General features: G+C 39.4%; 2 protein-coding genes across 5 annotated transcripts in view; one reads left to right on the forward strand and one right to left on the reverse strand.

Annotated features, from left to right (window-relative positions):
• The window catches only part of ripor3 (RIPOR family member 3), a 58,815-nt gene that overhangs the window by 19,854 nt on the left and 11,343 nt on the right, over positions 1-27,618 (reverse strand). For 2 of the 4 annotated variants that reach the window (XM_082534423.1, XM_082534421.1), the window contains exons 2-8: positions 23,317-23,401; positions 6,145-6,243; positions 2,415-2,570; positions 1,867-1,945; positions 1,744-1,767; positions 1,563-1,616; positions 1,073-1,222 (exon numbers count right to left, since the gene is read on the reverse strand). In XM_082534423.1, the coding sequence (XP_082390549.1) occupies positions 1,073-1,222; positions 1,563-1,616; positions 1,744-1,767; positions 1,867-1,945; positions 2,415-2,570; positions 6,145-6,242 (561 nt within the window). In that variant the 5' untranslated portion in view covers position 6,243; positions 23,317-23,401. Of the gene's footprint in view, positions 1-1,072; positions 1,223-1,562; positions 1,617-1,743; positions 1,768-1,793; positions 1,842-1,866; positions 1,946-2,414; positions 2,571-6,144; positions 6,244-7,301; positions 7,600-23,316; positions 23,402-27,618 lie in introns of those variants that run through there. The other 2 variants (XM_082534422.1, XM_082534424.1) reach the window with 2 other exon arrangements.
• LOC309707222 (uncharacterized protein) lies at positions 15,347-16,727 on the forward strand. Its single transcript, XM_082534398.1, has 2 exons — positions 15,347-15,645; positions 15,880-16,727. The coding sequence occupies exons 1-2, from the start codon at positions 15,413-15,415 to the stop codon at positions 16,196-16,198; spliced, it is 552 nt and encodes a 183-aa protein (XP_082390524.1). The 5' UTR covers positions 15,347-15,412; the 3' UTR covers positions 16,199-16,727.

Consider the following 27,618-nt stretch of genomic DNA (forward strand, 5'->3'; position numbering starts at 1 on the left):
TCCTATAATACCCCCAAATTTAAGTAAGCTTGTGGATGATGATGATTATTGGAGAAAAGAACATCAGTGGCCTAAGATTCTCAGTAAACGAGGTTATTCAAGCTTTGTAGGATTAAGTCAAGGTGAGCTTTAAGTTATCACCTCTCATCCAAGTAGAGTGTTCAGTTCTGAAAAACCTCTTAGCAGAGGTCAGAGATTTTAACTTTAAAGAAACTTCAGACTCTGAACATCTTTTGTTGAGTGCAGGTCAAATAGAAGGAGAAGTAAGAACGTATATGCTGGACGGTACATAGGCATGCATGCAACCGTGTATACAAACAAATGATGAGCACACCATTCATATATAAGTTAATCTTTATAAGATCTGGTTGGTGTGTGTGTGTGTGTGTGTGTGTGTGTGTGTGTAAGACCAGAGGAGAGTTAAAAAAAAAAAAAAGATGTGATATCAAAAACACTGAGGGTGAAATGATGAAAAGAAAAAACAGGAAAGTAAGAAAAGTTTGTGAGGAGCTGAGAAAGAGAAGATGTGGGCACATGTTGGAAGCTGAATCTATGAAAAAGAGAAACCACAGATCGACAGAGGGCATGAATGAGTCTACAGCTGTCTTTTAATGGCCCTTATCCTGCAGCTGCAACCAGAAGAATCACTGCAGTACCATCACTCACATGTCAGAATATTTGATTTGGAAACTTTATGACCATTCAAAGGCTTATTTTGCCACTGCGCTCCTCGGACATGATGGATATGTGGTTGCCACTTTGGCTGTGAGTACGTCTCAAAAACAGTCCAGTTTACAGATTCTCTCTGGGAGGTTTGAATGCACATGGTAAGCTAGACTGCTGCCTACAGTAGGTGCCAGAGAGGAAGAATAAATATTGTCTGATGTAATAAAAAAAAAAAATCTACACACAATGTGCCTAGAACATGGACAACTGTCAAAACAAACAAACAAACGAGGCATGAATACCCTTTTTTGTGCAACATCATCTCCAGCTAGTTTGAACTTTTAGAAACTTCAAAGAACATTTGTGATTTTCCAAAAATACTTTTCCAAAATGTCACTGATCCTACCTGCAGGCTGTGTCTGTGGTTGCGGTTGAGCTCCAGCAGACTCTCTCTGGAGGCTCTGGTGGACTGGGACAGTGAAAAGGCTCTCTTCATGTTGACCGCTCCCTGACACAATCTCCACTGAATACAATATGTCTCATACAGCTCCTCTACCTGCAGAGGCATGGAACAGATGAAGAGTAACAACATCAACAAACATCATCATCAACATTTTTCCCCCTCTTTTACATAACGGATTAGACTGGTGGTTAATCAGTGTGCAGCACAAAGTGTCTCCCTGTGCGACAGGGGTGGCTCATCTGCTGCTTTTAAAAGCTTTTGAGTAATAGTTTAGTGAATTCATACCATAGAAATACATCTGAGTAACTGACAGAAAGATAATCACCAGGCTTGCATGGAGTTAGACTCTTTTCTACAAAACAAAGGCTTTAGTAGATTTTTTATCAACCTCAACTACAGCCGAGAAAAACCAGTCTAAAATCCAAAATTTTACCTTACTGATTTGAAATTCTAATCGTCGTATATATCTCTCCAAAGACCTGATCTCCTGTAAAAAACAGAAAAAAACATATTGAGCTTTGAAAGCTTGAGAAACATTTATTATCACTTATCCATTCAAATTAAATAACTTAAAATAAGATCTTGCTTAAAAGGAAAAAATGAAAACACATTACCTTCTCCAGATCGTAAAGAAAGGCCTGAAAATACAGAAAAGTATAATTACCATCAGCACTGTTGTCATCACCAGGCGCACACATTTTTGTACACACAGACTTTCTTCCTCTCTCCCTCCTCACCAGTCTCGAGTTTCTTTTCGTCTCTCTCTGCTGTGAAGACAGGAAGTCCATCTCAGCTTGGTGACCCTCCAGGTAGTCCCTGAAGAGAGAAACACACAATTAAAAGTAACATTTTATGAAGATGAACAAACTTTACCTGCCAGATATCAGCTGAGAAATTCCAACTCGGGACTACCAAACATCTACTGCATGTAGCAGCAGATGTGAAAAGTACAGCTACATTTACTGACAGCGTAAAATATTCTTTGCAAAAATTAAACTAAATATCAAAACTCAACCAATTTTACTCTGTTAAAGGATCATTAATCATAAATGTGACTCCCTCCTATTCATCTTGTGGACTTTTGAAGGGTCAAACCACAGATTTGGAACCACTCAAGTAAATAAATGTAAGGAGGTGGAAACAAGCCTCGCGCTGACCAGCTGCAACACTAAAACACTACAGAGACATGGACAAGTTTAGTATTATAGCACTGGGTACGTCACTGCCTGCTTGTACTTTAATGTTTAGTGGGATACTTGTTTAAGTTCAGCAGTACTACACATACTTGAGTCCTTTGCGTAGTGCCTGAAAAACCCTGCCGACCTGCTCCGGCTGCAGAGACCAGATAGCGCCTGAACTTCTGCGGGGGGAGACGGGCGCCCTGCTGGCTTTATTTCCCGTCATGGCTTTGACGCGAAGAGAGTTACGAACAGAAGACGTCCTAAAAACAGAGAAAGTGAATGAATAGTCATAACAACATTTTTACAGGGTAAATCAGAATCTGTAGTTACATAAATTGTTATCAAAAAGAGCTTGTTGGAGTTTTTTTTATATTCCTACCTCTTTATTTTCAACTGTGTTCATCAGTAAAATCTGTTCCCATGTAGTTCCCTGTATATTAACACTCCTGTCTTTGGCCCAAATCTAATCCAGCCCCTACAATCCACATTAAGTGTGGATCCAAGCAGGTAGCCTTTAGTGGGAGTGTGTTATAAGGCCCTCCAGCATAAAGTCTGGACCAGTGTAGGTTTACCACCTGTTTTTTGTCTGATACGGAGGAAACCCCACACACTCAAATGTGGTCCATATGATTCAGGACTGTCTGTGCAATAAATAAAATGTCAAGTTTGTGAATGACCATGAACATGGTAACAAGAAAACACACCCAGTTTCAAGTCTAAGGTTTTTATAGATCAGGACATAATAAATAGTAATCTTAGCCGGTCTTAGAATTAAGTAAATACAAGCCTCAAAGTATGACATATTACACCGTGTCATTATTTATTTAATAAAAACGTAGCCAAAATGGGCGCAGCAGTGTGTGAAAAAGGACACCCTTACAGGTTGCGTAGGAATTAGGAGGTTAAGTAGTGATCCAAGTGTGAGTGAATACAATACCAAGGAGGATAGATCAACACTGATCTTAAATAAGAAGCAACTGTTTCAGTCCATCATTCTGGAAAAGGATTAAGTCTATTTCCAAACACTTTGAAGTTCATCATTGTACTGTGAGAAAGAAAGCATTCAAGACAGGAATGGATGTCCCAGTAAATTCACCCCAAAGTCAGACCGTGCAACACTCAGGGAAGAGCTAGGTTAACATAGCTTTGCAAAGCTGCATCCGACCCAATCACAGAGACATCAGGATCAATGTTCTTTGGATAGATGTGACTAACAGATGTTTGGCCATAATCCACAGCACCATGATTGGCAAAAACCAAATACAGCATATCAGTGCAACTGCTTCATACCAACAATCAGGCACAGTGATGGGCAGTGGATGATTCTGACTTGTTTTCCAGGCACAGGACCTGCGCATATTACAGTCTCAAAGTCGACGGCCAAGTCCTCTGTATATTAAACTATTTCAGAGTCAAATGAGGGGCCATTTGTCTCAGGCTAAAGCTTAGCTGCAACAGGGCCATGCAACAGGACAATGACCAAAAGTACAGCAGCAAATCTACAACATAATGACTGGGGGGAAAAAAAGAATCAAGGTTTAATCCATAATTCAGAAATGAATATATGCTCCCATCCAACCGACATCTTTTTAGGCAGGCTTTTCATGCTTCAGGAAGACAATCGCAAACAAACTGCATACGGCATGACTCTGCAGAAGAAGAGCCTAGGTGCTGAACTGGGCTGCCTGCAGTCTAGACTGTTGAGCAGAAAGAAACGTCTATCAGACCAGATGGGCGCCATTCCTCTCCACCAGCTGGTCTCCTCAGTTCCCACACATTTATAGACTGTTGTTAAAAGAAGAGGGGATGCACAGTGGTAAACATGGCTATTTTTTTGGGTCCAATTTCTGAATTTAAACATTTGATATGTTTTCTGTGCACTATGGTGAATACAAAAGAAGATTTATGGAGAATCGGATGGGGGATGTGTGTTTAGGATGGAAAAATGTGTGGATGTTTGTGTTGTGTGTATAGAGTATAAACAGCCACACACACACAGAGAAGTGGAATGCTGCTTGCTTTCTTTTTTTAACACAACATTTTGTTCTCGGCCTCTCTGGGGGACTGACAGTTTTCATCTGGGTGTTTATCACTCTGTCTTCTTTCATTCGCAAATAACATCTGAAAGTCTGTGGTGCTTTCACTGCCTGCCCATCAGCGGAGAACAGACTTGTCTGAGGGTGAAGGGAATTCCCTCCACACAACGTGACGTTTTTATTTTCTCTCATTCATTGTTTCACTATATGGAGAAAAACAGTTCAACAGAGGGATGATTTATAACATGATCACAGTATCAAAGTTAATATCTGTAAAATCACAAAGTTAAAATTCTTTTTCTTCCCATTTATCCTGACAGCTACGAGAATCGAAACAATTCCTCAGACATTTTTCTCCCAACAAACTTCTGTTTGTTTTGTTTTAGACAGCGGCACATTTTTCTTTTATAGAGATTCAGACTCAGTGTTTCACATAATGAGATCAGTATCTGTACAAGTCAAAAACTCGGGCTTCACACTGCTGACACTTGGTTTTATAAAACTTTTTCTACTTAACGTGATCCTCGTCACACTCATTTAATGTCTAAATTTTATTGATAAAACATTATTTCATAATGCAATGTCAGGATTTTTCCCCCTGACTGAGGATTTCTTTACATCAATTCATAATGATATAGTGAATGTTGATAATGGCAACACTGGTGTTTCCATAATTCCGTCTGCTGCTTGACATGAAGTCTCCCGAGAAAACGAGCTGGCTGCTGGCAGGGAAGAAAAGGTGGAGACTCTTCCCAGAGGAGGACGAGACAAGAAGACCAACAGGGAGGGAGAGAGAGACCAAAAGTAAAACAAGCGAGTCCTTAAACAGACTTGTCCTTTAAGCTGCCTTATGGCTGGCTATTTATCGTTAAACCAAATAAATGCTCACACTGATGAGCTCAACGCATGCTAATAAACACGAGGGACAAACCAGGGCTGGTTAAAGTGGCCAAACTACTCGTAACATTCACAAAATGTGCACCTGTAGCATCCACTTGCTCGTCCTTCTGTCTATTGTCATCTCTGTAACCACACCCTTCCCTCAACTTTCCCATCTCTATTCTTACATCTGTGCTTCCTTTCAACAGTTGTGGCTTTCTACTGGCGCTGCAGACACACCTGAAGACAATCGACTAATCACTTGCTGCATTCAAACACCAGCTCTCACACCCACCCCTCACCAGATTGTCTGACATTTAAAGATTGCCTTCTCTGCCAGTCTCCCCCCGTTTTCTCCCTGTGCTCCAGCTACGTCCTTGACCTTCCTGCTAAACAGTGTGATTCTCCCAGTGTTCTGCTTTAGAGTTCGCCAGTTCAGTAGTTAAATCCTAACACTTGTACTTTATAGCTACAGCACATTTAGCAGCACCAATACCTCTACATGACACTTAACAGAGTTTAGACGCCTCTGTGGTTTTTGCTCTTTAAAAAAATAACACTAATTACACACTGTCTGCCCATGATATGTAGCTACACCACACATTTGTTGACTATTTCTCTGCCAGTCAAACCCAGACAGACACACCCCTGCAGCCAGATGAGAGAGGAAAGGGAGCATTTCTGATATCTTTACCAAAAACCTTTTCTTTTGTTAAATAAACAGTTGCTAACTTCTTTAAAACTGGCATAAATATCTGAGAGTGAGCGAATGTTTTGGACATCCTTTGGAAGATCCACTTAGATAAAAGGACCCAATTAGTTCTTACTAGTTGTTTAAGACTAAATTGTAAACCAGTGTTAGTCGTTATTACACAGATTTCTTTCTTATTGGTTGAAACAATAGGAAAGTGTCATTCACCTCTGTCGACCAGTCAGAGAAGAGAATCCAGTGAAGGAGCGGCTTCTGTGGATCAGGCCTCCATCTGAGGGAGAGTCAAATCGCAGCTTCACTGACATCCTGCAGAGTAAATAAGAGGTGTTTTAGCCAATGAGGAGACACGTGCTAACAAAAGATATCCCAAACCCTCAAATATTACCACTTTATATTTCCAAGTTAATCCTAAATAATGGTGAGTCACAAAATCAATCACATGAGGTCTACGATACAAGAAATCAACCACGCTAATGTTGGAAGTAGAATTATAACAGAAATGATTGGAAACAAGATCAAACCAAACAAGCGACAAGAGCTGAGACCAAACAGACGTTTGCTTGAGAAAGGATCTGTCACTGTTTACTCTTTATATTAGTAACTGGATGTGTAAGACTGTTTGTTAAAGCCAAAAAAACTGAATATCTTAAGTCACTTGAATTAAAAAGAAATATTTCCTCCTTTTTCTTTGTTCATTTTAAATTGATGTTCTTTATTTCCACAGTCACTCACGCGAACATTTAAATCAACGAGACCACCCTTACTCTCAGACAATCCAAAACAGGAAACAGAGCACCGACATCTGTGGGACAAATTAACCAAAGAACATCTTGAACCGGACCCACAAATATGTGCACAAACTGCAGATGGAGGACGCTTATATATTCACTATACTCCAAGTATGGCAGCGTTGGTCTGTTGGCTCGCCCACACACCGTAGATTCGGGTTGAACAATCTCAGAAAATGGAAATAAAATCAATAACTTACAGTGTGCACCATTCAATATAAGGTTTATGCCACAATGGCGTTAAATTAACATTAGTACATTTTAAATGCAATGTTTTATGAAAAAAAAAGCAGAAAAAAAACAAAACAATTATTTTGTTTTGCACTCCTGACAGAAAAATTAGTTTTAGTCATCTAGTTCTACGCTGTTATGCTTGAATCAGTGTGAATCAATGCTTAAAGTCCTGCTGGCTTAAATACAGGTATAAAAATATTCAGTTTGTTACTTGGCTGATAAATAATCTTATTTTCTGTTTGATTTATAAAGTACTTTGTCTTCTTATTTTTGTGAGAGGTGGTCTAATATACGTGTTAAGTAATTTAATGATAGTTAAACAATTAAATGACAAGAACGTACCTGTTTTTCCACTATCTGCTATAGAAATGTCTGCTTCTATAGTAGACAGAAAAGTATCTTTTCCTCTTTCAGCTGTCTCAATCTGTTGTTAAAGTTTAAAATGATTTTAAATTGGTTATGATGAGGAAAGTGTTCATTCAGTTTTTGTGTTTGCATGAGCTTCGCTCTCATTCCCTCTGCTCAGCTGCAGCGACTTTGCTAATGAACCCAGTCAGTGCACATATACACCAAACAGCAGCCTGCAGAGCTGAGAAATGAAGCAGTTCCTCTAATGGCCTCTTGTTACTGGCTCCAAAGGCATAGAACGCATATTTATACCCTGATACAGGAAAGGCTTTGTTCCTGTTAATTTAGGGGCGTGAACATGTTGATTGACAGGTTTAAACTGCCTGTGATATACACAGAAATCCCTTGACCTCTCCAAGTGTCTTGTAGAGTGGGCTTTGGTTTTTCAGTGCCTTTTTTTGTTTTGATCCTGATTGTTTTTTTTGTCACGGTCCTGGGTTTTTGATTGAAGTGTTTTGAGTTTCCTGTGGGGTGTGTGTTTGTTTGTTTGATGGTTGTTTTGTTTTTTTGTCACTTTGTACTGTGAATTATGTTCTCATCATTGGTCTTTTGTTACTCCCTCGAGTCTAGTTTCTTGTGTTCCATGCTTAGTATTTCTCTCTGTGTATTATTGATCATCTCTAGTCTTTTGGTTCTTAGAGTTCTCTGCCGTATGGTTACGTCTCTGTGTTTCTTAGTTGCTCTGTCTCCACCATGTTAAGTTTGCGTCTCAGTGTTATACTTCGTGTTTTACTTTGAAGGTCTGTGTCTCATGTGAGTGTATCCTGCTTTGCTTCCTTGTCTCGTCAGTTCTGATTTTCCCCAGCTGTGCTCTCCTTCTGTGTCTGATTCCCTCGTTATTCCCCGGTGTATTTAAGCCCTGTTTTTCTCTGTGTCAGTGTCGCGTTGTCCCTCATTGCTGTGTGTTAGGCGCTCCCTGTGTTTCCTTAGTTGCGTCGCAGTGCTGATGTCTATGAAAATGTTTATAGCTGCATCACCAGGAAATAAGACAGAGGCAAAATAAGATTATTTTGCTAAGTTACCGAAAGAGCCTTTCCTTTACGGCAGTAAAGACAAAACTAACAGAACACAATAAAGGCTGACAAAGTGAAAAGGTCAGTCGGTTTTATAGAAGAGTACTGTGTGTAAACACACAGTCTGGATGCCATCTGCTCAGGCTCTTTCATGTGGTTCAAATAGCGAGTCTAGTTAAAGCTAAAACAACAACATGACTATATTTTTACCATTAGCCGTTTCTTCTAAACAGCCTTTATGCAATGATCTGTGTATGATTGTGCAAACCTCCTTATTCAGCATGTTAATAAACCACAAAGATGTTTGGCTGAACTTTATTATTACCAACAACCCAAATTTGATAAGGTAGAGCTGAATTGCCCCTTTTATCCGACTTTGCTGAACTGATCTGTTGAACGTTATCATGTTTTGTTTATGCACTTTTAGATGGAGATTTACATTCAGCCAAATTTTTGAGTCATTGTTGCTTCAGTCACACAAACATATATTTATACACTCTTTTTTTATTTTACACACACAAACAGGACTTCCATCATACACGGATGGATGCATCACAGGGGCAAAATGCTAATCATCATATTAGTGGATGACACACTGTACCTCCTTAACTACAAGCATCCGGCTGTTTCAGCGTGTCTAAGATGTGATACTATTATCATAAAATGCTGGATCTTATGCATGTGCTAATGTGATTATCTCAAAAAATTATTCTTCATCCCTCAAAAATATGAAGCCATAGTTTTGAGTCAAATGCAGCTTTAGGTTTATTTATTCAAATAATTAATCATGAAAGAAAACATGCTCACTAGAAACTGAGTGTATGATATAATTAAAGTACTTAAAGTCAGCATTTGTGGGTGAATACTGAATATTTTTTGAATGTTTTTATACTTCAGCCTCTTTGGTGGCCCTGAGAGGTCGAGCACACTGCAGCTTAAGAAAACACCAGGAAATAGAAAAACACTGCAAAAGATAAAGAAAAAAAAATCACAAACACAACAGAAGTGTTTTTGTTAACACAAAAATGTGACAGAACACCTGCGAAAGTGACACAGATGAACCCTCTACTTCATTTCAGTCTGTCTCTTCACATTTTCTGCCCCTTCTCTCACTGACCCGCCCTTTTATTGTGTCCCCAGGAGCTCTACTATTTTGCTGTATCATTTTTTTTCTTCTTCTTTTGGCTTAAAAAATCATTCTGTTGTGTTTTGGGTGCTTTTGCAGGACAAGTGCACTTGTCCTCTCGGGGTCACCGTATAAGCCGGAGTGTGAATTTTAAATGTTTCATGCATTTAAAACACTTGGAAAAGAGCACGTGCAACAATACTGGAGGTATGGGAGATCAAAACTTCATAAAACTAAATCAAGCTCATCCACACTAAGTTTGGCACCCTGTGGCAAGGGTTTGAACCAATAGTATGGTAGAAATACTGAACCCTGCCAATGTAAGTAGTTCAGATTAACCCACTTTGGAGTCCTGACCCAGAATGTGAAACTCACACTGTGGTCCTGATGCCAACATCAACAGAGTCACCGAGCAACCAAACTTAACAGATGGGGATAGGAAATCCAGGTCTGATCATTATGAACCAAAGTTAGCCAAGACACACACACACACATATGCACACACACATATGCACACACACATATGCACACACACATATATACACACACTTGGTTTTTCCCTGTAGAGGAAGTTGAAGTGTCTTTTGTTTTACAAGGATAATATTTTTCAGTACATGTTTCTAGCCTCTTAAATCTAAATCTGTCCTTAAGGTAATCCTCAAGGTTAGACAGCTCAACAACATGCAGCGGCTTGAAGTGGGCCAATTATGCTTATTATAGCTCTCGTTTTGTCCTTGGACTCTACTAAAGCAGATTTCAATGCTTCATTATTTAAAACTTTCGGCATGTTTGATTTGCTCATTCAACACTATGACCAGATAGGTATGACAGAAAATAAAAAAAAGTATAAAAGGTCGGCTTTAAACAGAAGTATTAATTTGTTTTACAAATGAACTTCATGTCACGGCTGCGGCAGCAGTCGTGTGGTGTTTGTGTGAAAGGACCCAAAATGCAGGCACTTGCTGTGATGCGAGGGAGCTTTATTGTAGAAGGTGAAAATAACAAAGGCGAGGACAGAACTAAACATAAACCTAAACTGGGAAGACTAGTAACAAACAAAACCCGAAACCATAACTCACAGAACAACATGCAGTAAAAAACATAAGGAGGTGACACAGGGGATGAGGAGTGGAGAATGAAGCGCAGCGAGACACCAAGTTACACAAATGGAGCGACGACGAATGGAGGCAAACAGTCTGGGGTTAAAACTGAAGCAATACACATACAGTTCATATCTGTGAATAAACTGACCAACAGGAAAGCAAAGGAGCAAAGAAAAGCAACACACAATGCCTACGAAGCCTTTAAAGACTGTTTAAGTTGTTAACAAATATGCAATAACTGCTGAAATAAATGAGTTGGAAAAGATGTACTACATGAAGTAGGAAGACATGCACGTGCACATTATTTTTGGTGGATTTTTGACACTGTATGAATGTAAAAAAATAAAAATTGCTGCTAAGCTAAGACTCTACATTAGCATTTGAAGGGCCATATTGCACTGCTGTACAGTTACTATAAACCGAAGCTTTGTTCTTCTTTCTATTTTTAAAGCTCATTTTAAGAAACAGACAGCTGAGTGGATGCTTTAAGAAATGACAAATGGAGAGTGTTTGTCATTTCTCAGTTTGAAGCAGAATTATATACTCTGGCTGAATGCCACATTAACCAGCTGTTACAGGCAAAGAATGTGACACACACCGAGCATAAGCAAAAAGTTTGTTTCAGTAGTCACATACTACACCTTTCTCCACCTGTCTGCTCTGTTACAGCAGCTGGCTGAGCATGCAACATTAGTAAAGAGCACAAAAATCATCTTTAAAAACCTTCAGATTAGTCTGATTAAATTGCATTTTTTACTTTTTCTAAACTTTAAATTTGATCTCTTTCGAACCACCAAACATCAACCACATGTGCGGCAGAAAAAGACAGACTTACAGAGGGGAGGACGCAGGGTTGTGATAGTAAAAGATAATGCACAGTGAAGCATAATGAAACTTAAACAAGAAACAAAAACGGAATATTAGATCATTGTTGGAAAAAGAAAACTAGAGGCCGAAGAAGAGTTATAATTCTAAACGGCGTAATATGATACATCCCAAAAAACCAGTTAAATGCTGAACATCTGTGGAGAATATAAAAATCACACAGACAAGAAATGTCCCAGATCCCCTTTAACAATGTTTAAAATCCTGACACACCCTGAACTTCTGTAAATGTGCTGCTTAAAGGGATCCGGGTCGCACTGACATGAACAGCTGAGGCTGCTGGATGTTGTAACTGCCAGTTTAAGCGATACATAGACTCTAAGTGTTTACAGTGAGAAAGAGCCTAAGTAGAGCCAGAGTAGAAGAAGAGTAAGAAGCTACATCTGACCCTCTGGCCTACTTCGTATGCTCTGACTGCACATGTTATTCTTAATTTTAAAACTTATTTCGAGCCTGAGATTTACCCTTAGATGGCTGAAAGTGGCCTGTTTGACAAACAGAAATCTGGCATACTGAGAGCGATGTTAGACAGTAATTCTACATTCCACATGACAATAAAACTGCATTTTTATTGGACATCCACGAGAAGACTTTTAAAGTTTTTGGAAAAAGTTCAGATCCAGTCTGTGGAAACAAATTGTGACACATAAAACTGTGCAGATTCATGACCAAAGCTGAGACAGAAATATGAATGCGCATTCTTCCTGTCTGATTTATAAAGCTGCATGTGCACCTTGCTGTGCTTTTTAGTCAGTAGTAATTGTGAGTATGGGCCAGCCTGCTAGGTCCTTATTTTTCACCTCTACTCCCTACTTTAGCAGCAAGAGGAACAAGAAAGACAGTTCTCTGACAGGCAAAATGCGGCCACCCGACAGGGCAAATGTTCAACTCCATTAAGGACGTGGACACAGGATGGGCGTTATATGTAGTAATACTTTCTAGCAGAACCTCTTGCTGAATCATTTCTCTACAGTTGTTGCTCCCATGTGGACACATAAAACACATTCACCCATAAAAATTTGTATTTTCTTGTAAAATACTTTCCTGCAACAAAAGATCGCTATAGCAGGTAGCTTCACATGTTTGTTTTGGCAGAGGTTTATGCTGAAGGATTTGTGTCTCCAGCTGGAGTCAAACCAACAACCTTTCACTTCAACCAAATGTGTTAACCACGACACATCTGTAATTGTAATTAGCACATAAAATAAATCAAACAAAAAACTGATGCCGATTAAACGAAACTGAACATTTTGCTCTACAGCTTAAAGATTAAAAATAATGAGGCATTCATTTGTGTGCTTGACCACCTTTGTTACTTGTACGTTCACGACCGCTGTTCCAAAACAAAAAGTTTTAATGTTGAAGCAGAGGTTTAATTAAAACATTAAAAATAATAATATTATAGCCAGTTAGTTAATGGCAGCACGGTACCGGTTAGCACTGTTGCCTCACAGAAAGAAGATCCTGAGTTCAATTCAGCACAAGGCCGGCGCCTGGAGTGTTCAAAGATATGCAGTTAGTGTTAGGTTAACTGATGATTCTACGTGTGAGTAGTCATCTCTATGTGTTCGCCCCATGATAGACTGGTGACCTGTCCAGTGTGTACCCTGCCTCTTGCCCTAAGACAGATAGAGATCGGCTGCAGCCCCCTGCAACCCTGAATTGGATAAGCAGTAGAGATTAAATGGATATTCTAGTTGGTTTATTATTATAAATAATTTATTATTATAATTATATTATTATAAATAATTTATAATTTATTATTATCAGTTATCATTTATTATTATCAGTTTGCTACTGTGATCCAATCTGCTTGAAACTTAAACTCAAATGTTAATTATACTTTATTGTGTTTGGATAGCTGTGTTCATGTAGCTGTGGTAAATGAGCTGCATCAAACTTGAAATACAAAGTGACTGACCTGTGTCATGAGGAGCTGCGTGCGACAACAACCTCGCTGTTTCTTTCTTATCCCCAGCGTATGATTTTCTAATCACTTTTGCTCCTACAGAATATAAATACAGTGCCCATGAATGCGTGAAACCCAAGTTGTTATCAAGTTAGCTAATCAGCCTCGCCCACATTATTCTTTTGTAAAAAACACAAACAAGCCCAATTTATTTCTCATCTGTAGTTTTTATTCATGAAATTACATTATTTGCACTCTTATTTTGTTTATTTATTTTATGATCAGTTTTAAATCCTTTCTGTTTCCATTCAGCCAGGCCTCACACCAGTGATTTCTTCAATGATTAATTAGCTGCTTGTTAGCTGGAGGCGGTGCAGGCCACTGACTGCAGCTGCTGGAGCTGTTGTTGGGAATCAAAATCTACACGTTTCACTGTGATTGAAAAATGAATTATTGGAACAACTTGAGCAAATGAAACTGAGAACAGTGGAAAATTATATTAATCAAATAAGAAAGAAAATGCTGTAATTAAAGGCTTGGGTTTTGTTTTGTTTTGTTTTGTACTCAAGAAAAGAACAAAGAATAAATTATGTCTGGAATGTGATTTGAATGAGAGATGAGGGAGAGACATTCCTCAACAGATAAGACAATTTGAAGGGGAACAAAGGGGGAGAAATGTGTGTGTGTGTGTGTGTGTGTGTGTGTGTGTGTGTGTGTGTGTGTGTGTGTGTGTGTGTGTGTGTGTGTGTGTGGTATCTGAGCATATCTGACCAGGCTGGGGTGCCATCTGGTCTTAAAAAGTTTGCTGTGACCTGCAAGTGGTTTACTGGGTCCCATGCAGTGTGAAGGTGGGAGGTTGGGGCCTTTGTATGTTTTGTATGTTTTTAAGTGTGTGTGGATGTGAACACATAATGTGTCTGCTTGTGTGTATATGTGCGTGTCTTCTACCACACATGATGTGCAGGCCCCTTGTGAGGGTCTGCTGCAAGCTAACAGCTCTGTGACCATGCCAAACACACACACACACACACACACACACACACACACACACACACACACACACACACACACACAGAGAGAGTTCCAAACTGCATGCAAACCTCAGAAGGATTTAATTTCCTTCTTTCTCTTCCTCCCCTGCAGGGTGTGGTTGTTTGACAGCGTGTTTTAAGTGTGGTTGGTGCTCACTGGTAATCACTCTCATTCTGCTCGCCGTAATTAAGCTCATTTCCACTTCCACATTCACTCGGGTTTGGCTTTGTAGTCTTCTGTTACTTTTGTCGATCACACTGAAAAAAGCGAGCGCCATCGATAGGACACGTTTGTAAGGGATGTATAGGAAATCCTGAAGAGTTATGGGACCATAGGCATGTCTCATCCTATGAACACATTCTTTCTCAGGAGGCCTAAAAAGCGGAATTTGAATTGCATTTGCTAATTTTTTGCAACCATCACTTACAGTTGCAGGATGTCGGGGTGCATGCGGTATTAGAGGAGGTTCTCTGGCAGAACCTCTTCTGTAGCTCCACAGATTTTGCAACACATGACATGGACATGCTTCCATCCCAGCACTGAGATGATGCAATATCTGTTATTACAGTTTTTGCCCGTTGCTTGAACACTATAAACCCATGCTCAGACTAAAGTAACACAACGTGAAGCTTTTGTTACCATACCTCAAACACATGTACCCATACCTTAAACAAAAGCGCTGCTTTGCACCCCAGTACCAATTATGCAACACTCCTACTCCTTTATGCAACACACCTACCCCTTTATGCAACACACATGGTCCTGCATGCTACACTCTATTTCATACATAAGACACTTCGCTCACAAAATGAAATCTCAGGGTGCCATTCGGAAAACACATGTATCCAAAATACAAAACACATCGGATAATTGCAACCACTCAAATACACACCTAAAGGCACTTACTTGCAAAACCGAACACCAATTAGCCAACTACAAAAAGCCCTCAGCGTAGCCATTTCAAGAACTTTGCAAGCATGGATGGAGGGAGAGCAAGAGGAAGAGGAAGAGGTAGAGGAGGAGGAGGAAGAGGAGGAGAAGGCCGAAGAGGCCATGAACGGACCCATATTTCTGATGAAATAAGAGCAACTTTGGTGGACCATGTCATCAACCATGGCCTGACTATGAGGGAAGCTGGGCAGAGAGTCCACCCACATCTAAGCCGCTTCACAGTGGCATCTGTAATACGAACATTCCGACTAGAAAACAGGTATGTCTTCACCTCCATACCTTCTGCTCTACTCAGATGGTTTCATAGCACTGTTCTACAGTATATCACATTACCATATCAAGTGTACGGGGTGCTAATGCTCCTTTTGCAGCCAAAGTGGCTGATTCCTTATATTGAAGTACAGTGTTGTACAGTGGATGACACAGTACATACAGTAAAGTACTGTAAGAAAAATAAGCAAACCGATGACAATATGTGGTTGTATTCCTCCAGAATGACCCGAAGACCTTCTGGGGGAGGACGGCAACGCCTGTTCACACAACAGCAGGAACTTGCCGTTGTGGACCTAGTGAGGGCAGACAATGCCATCCGTCTCCACCAGCTACGACGGAAAATACTTGCAGACAGGCGAGTGTTCAGCAACATAAACCATGTGAGCATCACCACCATCAGACGCATCTTGGGTAAACTCAGCATCACCATGAAGCAGCTCTACAGAGTCCCATTCGAGAGGAACAGTGACAGGGTTTCGACATGCAAGAGGATATTTTCCCCGGTGCCCAGCGGGAGAGGACACTGCTTGCGATGTTGATGAGGTCCTGTGGCCAGACCCCAACAGACGGCGGGATCCATGAGCCCACTTATGCACAATTGTCATGGTTTTTTGTGTTTACAGTATAGTGTTTTTTCTATTGCAGTATTATTGTGTTGTGGTTTTTTTTTTTTTTTGCTTTATCTGAATTCATGGTACTGCGATGTACACTATTGAGTAGGTCTATTTGCGTTTTTGGTTGTTTGGAAATGTGTCTCCTGTAAATGTGCCTTCTGAATACACAATGGAAATCAAGGACTGCAGTGTTTTATGTAAAGAAGACTAGTGTGTTCCCCCTGATCTGTAAGTGTTTGCATATGATGCAAGTATGTGTCATTTTGTCAACAGAGTTACATTTTGACAGAGGAATGTTAGGTTTTGACAGCAGAGTTTAGGTTTTGGGAGTGGAGTTTCATTTTGGCACAGATGTGTATGGTATATTTCCCAGTGTTGTGTCGTGTTTACTTGTGTTTAGAGTTTTGGCACAATGAGCGACGTTTTGCCAAATGTGTTCAAGCAACGGGCAAAAACTGTAAAATGCACCCTCTGGCATTTAGAGATTTCTGACTGTGGTGCTGAATTTTGTTGAGATGCTGACTCACTGTGTCAACATCTCAACAAACTTTTTAATTTAGACTATTGAATGGGTGTAACTGAGGGCCTTTCAAGTTTACTTTGGTCGAGTGATGAGGACAAGGAGAGCGATTCCATGGCAAACTGTCTTCTAACCACGTGAGCCAAATTTTATTTAGAAAAGGTAAATAAACAAACAAACTTGTAGTTTTTGACAATTTCTTATTCAAACACAACAAAATAAGCTCTCAGTGTTTTCCAGAATGACTTTTGAACACAGCTGAGGTGCATACCTACTATAACCTACAAGAAGCCACACATGCACATCACTGCAAACATTGCAGTCATTCACGTAAGTTTTTTAACGAATTGAATCTTACCTTTGCAAAACTTTAAGCCTTTTGTTTAGAGACCTCTTTCTGGTTAGTTTCCATCTCACTGCTGCCCTTTCATTAATTTTCTAAGAAGAAATATTAACAGTCACTTTAAACTTGTTAAAGACTCTGGCCCGTGGGCCTCCTAACTCCTTTGAATCCTGGGTCTGTGCCTGGAAGTCTCTGTCAGTAATTCCTCTGAGTGTGCGGGTTTCTGTTTTCTCCTGTTCAGTCCTTGTCTTGTCTCTTGTGCATTAGTCATTAGAGAAAACATGTTTTCTAGTTTTACTCTTCCATTCTGCCCTCTTTATTTTGTTTAGCTTTATTTATTTATTTTATTTCTAATTGTCTTTCTTATATAGAAATATATATTTCCATCATTTTCCCCGCCCTCTGCTAACTCCCAACAGTCTCTGGCTCAGATATAATCCGTGATAATTAGAGGAGCGCTTTAAATTACTTTGAATGCTCCTCGGGGATTTTCATCCAATTTCCAAGTAAACAAGAACCACAAAGAATCATTTATCTTCTCGAGAGCAAACCTACGAATCTGTGAATGTTGTGTTAGTGCAGTTAGTTGTGATAAATCAGCAGATGAAAGAGATTCTTCAGCAAGATGAGAAAAAAGATAGTGTGATGGGATTTGAAACATTTAATTATCTTCTATTTAAATTGAAACATTTGCTAATACTTAAGCTGTTTATGTCTGGTTTTAGATCATCACTGACACTGGTTGACACTACTGGCTCATTTCCAGCTGAAATGTAATTGGCTGGCTCTTTTTGAAGGGGTCAGAGGTCAGAGATGACTCATGTCCCCCAGGGTGAAGAACTATGTTGTTCTGGATGGAGGTGCACATGCGTACACACTGTTAGCTCATGACATTCCTAAAATAGCAAGCGTAGCTGCTGGGTGTTTAACCTACTCTGTCTCCTGTAAGCTTCAGTAATGTAATGAGTGCTGTGCTGCTGCAGACTGCTGCAGCTCCTCGAACATCTACACCGTGCTGTGGCAAAACCCAAAACAGTGTGGTCTGATACTGGGGATGTGAGCATGAATGATTGTCTGACTCCTTGTGTTCTCCCTGTGATGGAGTGGTGAACTGGATGTTAGAGAATAAAGACGTTACAGAATAAAAACAAAATGAAGCATTTTTCCCACATCCACTTGGGGAAAAATGTTTTTTTTCTGTAAAGAAAAAAGAACCCAGCCACCAACGGGCAAAGCAAACTAGCACAGTATAAACACAATATCCCCCACTGTTTATCTTTCTGTGCTCTTCACAAAACATTTTGGGTACACTCTGATGCCAAGCATGATCCTATGGTTTTAGGAGAAAGAGGAAGCACTAAACTATCACAATAATCTGTCCTCACAGAAAAATTTATCATATCTTTTCCTGGTTTCTACACGCAGATGGGTGTGTCTCCACTTCAGATAACTGATCAGATAAACCGGTGGAGTGCTCTGGTTTGCTGTAGGTATAAAAACTACCTGATCAGGTTTAGTTTTGCAAATATTCACACATTAGAAAACTTAATGCTCCATGGGTGCCGAGTTCCCCTCCATCTACAGCATACATTTTACAGGCAATGATTCCCATTCCCATTAGAAACCACCTAATTGTGAACTTAATAATCGAGTCTTGAGTAATTCCTGCTTGCAAAATCGACTTATCTGGTTGTTTTCTGGCCGACTCATCCACATGGGGAATTTTTGGCTTGAGACATCATAAATTCTCCCATTATAATCAGAGGGTGGAGAACAAAGGAAGAGAGAATTATGTCAGGGTAAATATGTCACACTTTTCTGTTTTGGTGTGTAGCCATTTCCCTGCCGAGGAGTCTGAATAACATAAACATCTAAAAGCATCGCAGTGCTACGATTGCCGGTGACTAATTTTCTAATCATTTAGCAGAATCAGTCCCTCGTGTCCATACCACATGCTGAGGTTTCTGTTTTCAGGTCATTTGAACCATTGTTTTTAAAAGTGAGTGAATTAGCACGGAGCTGGACATCAGCTAACAGTCTGCTCTGTCAAAGTGTCAAACTGTTTAGAGTTAGAGAGTCTGCAGAGCAGAGGAGGGATGGGCATGTTAGGAAAGAGAGATGGCGACACATATTAATGAGGGGGTCAGTGGGGGTAAAATACTCAGTTGGGAAATACTAGTAGAAAGTCGTGACGACATTTTGCCTTATTTACCCTGCATTTTCCTGCTAATTTATCTACAAGCATTACTCTTGATTGAATGTTTTGGATTTAACTGTAAACTACAACTTATACCTAAGAACGTGAAACAAACTTTACACAAAATAAAAAAATTGGTTGTTGAGTATTTTTCACACATCCCATTTCACAAAGTCTCTTTTTTTTTGTCCCCATTAAAAACTGAAATTCAACTAGAAAGTTCGTAATTCTTTTAATTAGAGCCAAAGTACATTAAACTTTTTAAAACACTGAATTTATTACATATTGACATAAAAAAATACCAGCTAATTATTAAAAAACAACCTTTCAGGAAGATAGTTCAAAAATATGTTGCTTATGAAATAAAGGTTTGAAGACAATGTTTGTTTCCACAGTGCAGTAAAACATGGGCAAAAAATTATTATGAAACCCAGTGATCTGTTGTATTTCAGATGTTTTCATATGGAAATGATTAATCAATAGGAGACAACTAAATCCAGCCTAAATACATTATGTATTTCATTTGAGGCAACACCCTGGGCACAGTCTGCCAATCTAACAAGCATGTCTTTGGATTGCGGGAGGAAACCCACAGACTCCAGGAGAACATAAAAACACCACACAGATGTATCACCTAGCCGCTACACTCAAACCCAGAACTGTCCTTTTGAGAGGAGGCAACTAATTGCTGCATTACTGCCACGCCTGACACAGTAACATCCATCCATCCATTTTCTTCCACTGGAAGAGGCCGGAGCCTATCCTGCCTCCCACAGGGGGAGAGGTCGGGTACACTCTGGACAGGTCACCACAGTAACATGTTTGATCAAACAAAATATCACATAACGGTACTTTAGATTCGAAATCGGCCACAGGCATGAATATGAGTGTGTGACGCCCACAAGTGTATGGTCACAATTGTAATTTTGTTGTGAATTGTTTTTGATGTAAAAGACCTGATTTTATGGTGGTATTGCACTTTTCATTTAGCGTTATGGACAATGTAATTGCGTGGCATTGCCACAAGGGGGAGATAGTGGTGAGTGCGATAGGCTGTTGCAACGCGTCTCGGCCTCAGACGAGGAAGAGCCTGCAGACCGAACGCAACTGATGTCTCCTGTCTCTGCTTTTCTGTTAAAAAAACAGGTCAGTAGTTCAAGTTTGCTCACCACAATGTACATATAAAGGCAAGAAACCTTTTTCTGTCTTAGTTTAAAGACCGCAAATGTTGTGAGAGAGTGTGTTTTCACTGATTGAGAGAAAGCTAACTATACCGCCATTTGTAATGGCAGCCGCCATTTCACTCGTAGTCTAAATAGGCAGCTGGTCTTATTACCTGTTTTATTTTGTGACAAATGGAGCTCTTAGACACTTCTTTTATCCTGGCATTATTGGAAGTTACAGTTGATTAGGACCTACCCAGTTCTTATGTGTCAAATGTAAATAGTCTGATGTATACTGTTTGTGGATGATTGTGAACTGTTTGTGAGCAAGGGAAGAATATTTTTGTTTATTGGTTACAAATGTAATATATTGTTTGAATCTGTTAAAGTATAAGAAAAGTATAAAGGTGACATAAGCGGGTTAATTGCAGTGTTAGTGGTGCTGCACAGAAATGTTTTGATGCTGAAATGCAGTGAAATTGGTTACAGATTTATTGTAAATAAGGACGTTCATATACAATGATTATTTTGTAAGTTTATTCTTGTGAGAGTGCAAGGTAACCAAAAGGGTTTGAGCTATGGACCTAATTGAATGTTTGTGTTGTTAAAAGCGAAATGTGTGTGTCTAAATGAAAAGAAAAGGACGTTGTTAAACTCTGTTAATAAATCAGACGAGGAAGAGCCTGCAGACCGAACGCAACTGATGTCTCCTGTCTCTGCTTTTCTGTTAAAAAAACAGTTTAAAAACAGACCCCATCGAAGGCCTGTAACAAGTGTCTCTCAACATGCATTAGCCCTGTGACAGACCGGTGATCTGGGATATGCTCCAATCTCCCAGTGACCCTGAACTGGATAAATGGAAGAGGATGGATGGATGGATGCATAGAGTTCTCCAAACATGCTAATTCCGGTTGTCATCTATATAGGTTTCCCAGTTTTGCAAACTGTTCATTCTCGTTTACGTGCCCCACCCTCCCTCCCTCCTTGTTCTCAGTTCTTTAAATTCTTCACTCCTATTTAGTACACGGGGATCTGCCAGGCCCGGGAGCTGTTGGCAGTCCCCAAACCGAAGCTTAATTCATGTCCGAGCATTCACCTAGTAGGTAATACTATAGTACTATAGTAGGTAATACTATAAACACTGTCAAACCTAAATTGAGGACGTGGGCCCAGCTAGTGAATTTAATGTTTCTTCTTTTGTCTTTCTGAAGATGGATGGATGTGATCTCTTTTTTGTACCTTTGTTGGATAGTTTGGCATCCTATCTATATGATGCAGTTACAGTGTCTGCTTGAGTTTCTCTTTTGTTTTCATTTTCACTGTGACAAGTAAAAATACAGTTATATTTATTTGCTGCAGGAGTGCAGTAAGAACAGAAATCTGATTGTAGTCTTCTGTGTTTAAAAAACAAAACTACACTATGTGAAGACACCAAGAAGACAGATGAAGACACACAACTTCTATATCAGGAAATAATATAAAATATGAAGTTTTCTTCCATCACTCCTGTTCTTGCTGGCTTGCACTGGCTTCCAATTAAATACCGTATTCAATTTAAAATATTACTTTTCACCTACAAAACCATTAATAATTTGGCGCCGAGCTACCTCAATGAGCTTCTCAGGTTACACACTCCTGTCAGAGCACTTAGATCTGCTACCCAAATTCTTCTGGAGCAACCTCGTTCTCGGCTGAAGTCTCACGGTGACCGCGCGTTTGCTGTAACAACCTTCCTGTTGCTATTCGGGCGTCTGACTCTATGCCACTGTTTAAATCACGGCTGAAGACTTATTTGTTATCTTGCCTTTCCACCTAGTTAACACTTGGTGTGCGTTGGTACATTTTTATCCGTTATGCTTGTGAACTACTTTTATATCTTATGATTGTCAAGGTTTTTATAATTGATACGTGCCAGGTCCTTTCTCTTTTCCCTCCCATCTCCCTTTTCCTATTTTATTTTTGTCAAGCACCTTGGTATACCCTTGGTTTTTTAGTGTGCTTTATAAATAAAGTTTATTATTATTATTATTATATTGACACTGGTAACTTTTAGGAATATTTCCCATTTTCCTTTTCCTTTTGACTACTGACTTGTCCTCCACCTCATTCTGTGGACCTCCCTAAGTCCTCTCTTGGTGCCTGTCGCTCAACCCCAGCCCTCTCTCCCTGCTGTGTGTTGTGTTATGCGGTGATATCCAGGGTTCCTGTGTGTTTAGACCGAGATAGGGCAAAGATTAAAAGACTGAAGTAATTTAATCTCTTAAATCTATTGACATAAACTCTTTCGCACACAGCGTACATCTCTATTTTCCTGTGGAGATACAAACATCTGGACTAACATCCATGTACACGAGCACGCACGCACACGCACGCACACACACGCACACTTGCCTGGTTTCTCTACATCCTCAAAGATACAAACATCTGTACTTTCCAGCACACACATACACAACCCTGCCAAAGACAAAGGCATGCTTGCGTGCACATTTGACTTGATCTTCAAAAGATGAAAAACATCTGTCTGGCCCAACACACTTGTACAGATGTGCACACACACAGTGACTGTTTACATCAGTGTGCACCGGCCAGTTGATGAACTGATTATGTTCATCAATAAACAGCTTGGTGTGGAACTATGTGAGCAATGGCGAAGATAACTTTGGCATCCAGATGTGGATTACACTTAAATCCAAGCTGTTTATGTTTATCAGGCTAACTTCCAGTTGTTCATGGGAGCAGCAGGATCCAGATAGAAGAAGGATTTATCGTGAACTGACAAAAAGCTTTAACATGAGCCAGTTTGCCACTTTCTGTTCTTACTTTGTTGTCCTGTTTTGTCTGTTTTGGAGACGTCCAAGCTGTCAGGGCTCAGTTCCAGCTGCTGTCACCGCATCTTCATACAACACTGAAACAATAAGAAAATGAAAAAAGGTTGGAGTCTGCCGTAAAGTGTAGAATGAAAATGAAACTGTCATGCTTTAAAAGCACTGCTGTTTTCATGCATGATCAACAATCCACAAATGCCTGTTTCTGATCACAGTAGCTGTGTATGAATACATTTTTAAGCTGACCTGAACCTCAGAAAAGGCAGAATCTGTTTGAAAAATAAAATGAACCGCTTCAGTTCTTTCACCACAAACACTGAAATCAACTCAATAGATGTCGTTTAAGTTTATATTTCTTTATCTCCAACATAGAACTCAGAAAATCTCAGAGCACTTCACTTGGTCTGGTCAGTTGTTGCAATGTTATACATAATCTCCTTGTACCGAACATATTCATTTGTTTCGTTTGCTGTCATATATGTAACTAAAGCTTTGTATGGTCTACAATTAAACTGTATGCAGTATATTATAATAAGATTGCCAAAGGTAGCATGCATAAGATAAAAAGTATTGGTCCTAGACCAGAACCCTGTGGAACTCAATGACTTGTTTGTGTGTGTGTAAAACTTACCATTTATGTGAATAAACTAGAATCTACTGTATAAATATAACTTAAACCAGGGCAGTGGGTTCCTTTGACCCAACGATATCTTTGGTGTCAAATTCAGCACAAGGCTAGAGCTTTTTCCTTAAGATGATATGCCAAGTGCTATAATAAACTGTAAATCTTCAATGAAACTTTAATCTGAACTTTGCTGTATGATTTGCAAATCGTTAAATTTCTTTTTAGAAATATAGGGGAGGTTGACTTCAGGCCAACCATGAGCTTTAATGGTCTTTAATGCTCTCTCAGATGTAGTTTTGTGTTTTTCTACATGTTTTTCATTGTTTGTTTATCCCTCTTTACCTGACAGACCCCCAGTATTTCTACAGTAAGTTTTTTTTTAGGTGAGTGGAAAGCAAGAGGGAATCCATATTTAGTCTATATGGACTAAACTAAGAGTGAAATGTAACTATTTCCATTTTTCTGCATTCTTATTTCCTAGTTTGTGTCTCTCTGTCGTTCTTTTCACATTTTTTGATCTTTGATGAGAGGGACACAAAAAGAAAGAAATGGATATGAGAGGAAGAGGAGGACAAGATGTGGAAAAGCTCTGGGTTTGTAATCATACAAACTCCCCACAGTATTCCTCTTTGATTAAACTGGCTGTCTACACCACCTAAACTGAGCTCCAAGCATGCTGAACAACACACCGCACAAATGTAGAGTTTCAATTTTTATGCAAAATCACACGTTTTTCTATCACTTTTTCCAGTACAAACATAACGTGGATTATTTTTTTCTTCTCCAGTTCAAGTATAAATTTATGTTTGCACACTGTATGTTAATCCTCTGTGCGTGTTTGTGCCTCTATATAACAACTACTTCAGAACAAATGAAATTCTTATCAGCTGTTGTATTTTATCTTTAGAGATAAATTTGACTCTGTGTTGAGTCTACTGCCTCTGTAGGTTTTAGCTTTCCATATGCTGCAGACACTGGTTTGTTGATTTAAGACACTAATAGATTCAACAAAACGTGGAAGGAAAGATGCTCATAGCAGATGTATTACATGATACCGGAGGGTCCTGTGGCAGGAGACTGAGATTTACCTCAACTACCGGTGGAAGCTTGTTAGAATTTAAAGCTGTGATATATCACACTGTTTTAATGACAAGACCAGTCCTGCTTTTCAGTGCTGAGTAAAGACAAAATCTGTAATTCAAATCTGTACATGTAAAAAGCACATATGGACCCAGCACCTGCATTCAAACTTATGTTTGTGCCATCATGCAATTATTTAATGAAAGGAGCTCATTTCTGTTTCCTTATTTTGTATTCTTGGCCTCTATGAATTAAATTGTGAAACTTGAACAATCTTAGTGAGACTTGCTCTCTCTGACATCATACAGAACCAAGAGCAGAAAAAGACAGTGTAGGTATTTTTAAAAAAATATTTTTATTTAAGGGTTTGTAGCCTGCAGAATAAAGCACCTTGAGTCCACACAGTCTGATGATTTTAGCAGAAGATGGGGAAGGAAGCACTTTGCATGAGATTACGGCACCAAAGGGTCTCACAGATGTTACTGTGGTTTAAGATTCAATAACTTTAAACCACTGACTTAAAGTTAGCAATAGGCTTCTAGAGATCAGCCTTAAAAGTTAAACAAGTTTGGATTCTGCTACATTAACAAAGATTTATTTCACTTAACATGTTAATTAAAATGACAAATGGCTGCATTAAGGCTGTACTTTCCAGTTTATTTGACCAATTAAAGTGCAAATACAAATCATTATCAGCCTTATTCATGCAGTACTTTGTACATAAGGATCTGACTATCTCACATGCTTATAGGCTTTTTTGTGTGTGCCCAAAAACACACACGCCTGTGGACTGAGCAATCAGAGATAAAATCATCATTCTGATTGTTGGATGACTAACAGATAAGCTTAAATTTTAATGAACCTGCATCACAATGAACCATGACACTATTCACCTGAATAAACTTTTTTGAAACACAACAACAACAACCGTGGTTCGTGAGAGAAAATATGAAGTGCTGAAAAGTACTGAAAAGTTTGCAAACACACACACACACACACACACACACACACACACACACACACACACACACACACAAAAGAAAATAAGAATAAGGATCACAGTGGGAACTTGTTGTGTCGTATTTGATACCCAGTGGCCCTGCAGGGAGTGAGGCCAGCGAGTTCAGTCCAGCAGGGAGCAACTTCTGCTAGAAAACACAACCCACACACACACAAACACACACACGCACACACTCATACGTTCACACAGACAGCAGGTGGAGACTTGACCTCTTCTTTTTAAATGCTCAAAACTTGTGTAATGACTAATTGGCTGTTATTTAATACAATGACATTCTCTGTTGGTGTCCACTCCACTCATCAGTTCATTTTCAGGTTTGAAGGTTTAGGTACGGCCACCCGTTATTTTATTTTATTGACTCCTCTGAATTAAATGGTGATCATAATTTCTTAATGAATCCAAATGGAGGCTTTGCATTGGTTCGTCCATGAGAATATTTCCCTAGCATTAGCCTCTTCTAATAATCCTACAGAAACACCTTCGACACTAGCCATACGCTAGCTACTGTGAATAAGAGAAACTAACCCTACGCATTAATCTGAGCTTATGTTTGCGCTATCATGTCACTGTCACTTCCAGTTCCTCTATTACACATGGAGGTAAATGTCTAAAGAAATCAGGAATTTCAGATTTTATATTCAGATCTGATATATAGGAAGGCGTTTAGTACAGTTTTTCCTTTCAAATGATTGATTTCACTTGTCATAATGTAAGCCATTGAAAGGGCCCTGTGGTGTAAGCTTGGCCAATCTGGAACTTCAGCCAAGCATGAAATGGAAATTCCTGTTCTGCCTCCTGAGGCTGTAAGCATTTCACTCAGACAAATGGGACTTGTGGGGGGCATCGAGGCTCCCAATCCAACCTAAAACACAACACTTGTTATTCATTTAACCTCAGATCAGCTGTAATTTGTATCTCCGAGTCAAGCAAGAGCAAAGAGATGTTTTCACTTTAACTCTTTTCTCCTCAGCAGGTACAACAAAAAACACAGATGCTTTCTTATCTATGTGCAGTCATGACCAGGTTTCTGAAAGGCTGCTATAGTGAGCACATGTGTCTAATTGACTGGCACTCAATCACAGAGAACAGAGATGCATGAAATAAAAAGTATAGGTGCTATTTGCAGAGGAAGTTCACATGCTGTTTTTAAAAGAAAAGGTGAAAAAAGCTTACTATGTGCTGTGGTTGTTAGTGCTGCCATGTGATTCTGTAACCTCCATAAAGGAAAAAAAGCATGACATTTTTTAACTTCTAGCTTCACTTAGATTTAATATGAATTCTGCAGACGCTGTATGCCCAAGCAGCTTCGAGAAGCAGGTTTACTGAGTCGTCTGGATAAATTTGCTGAGTACACCATGCATCGCTTTTGTCCATCTGCCTAACACAGAGGCACACATTATCATCTATCAACAGCAAACAGAAAAGCCTCCATGCCATATGCTTAGAAATGATTAAAATAAAACATACCCCTCCATATGGACACAAAAGATCACAAAGATATTATGATCATATTGTCAGTGTTAGGCGTAGTGCTGTGAAAACACAGAACACACACTCTACTTAGCATGAGA

The sequence above is a fragment of the Aulonocara stuartgranti genome (genome assembly GCF_965226115.1).
Source record: "Aulonocara stuartgranti genome assembly, chromosome: 5".
In the NCBI taxonomy this organism is placed as follows: Eukaryota; Metazoa; Chordata; class Actinopteri; order Cichliformes; family Cichlidae; genus Aulonocara; species Aulonocara stuartgranti.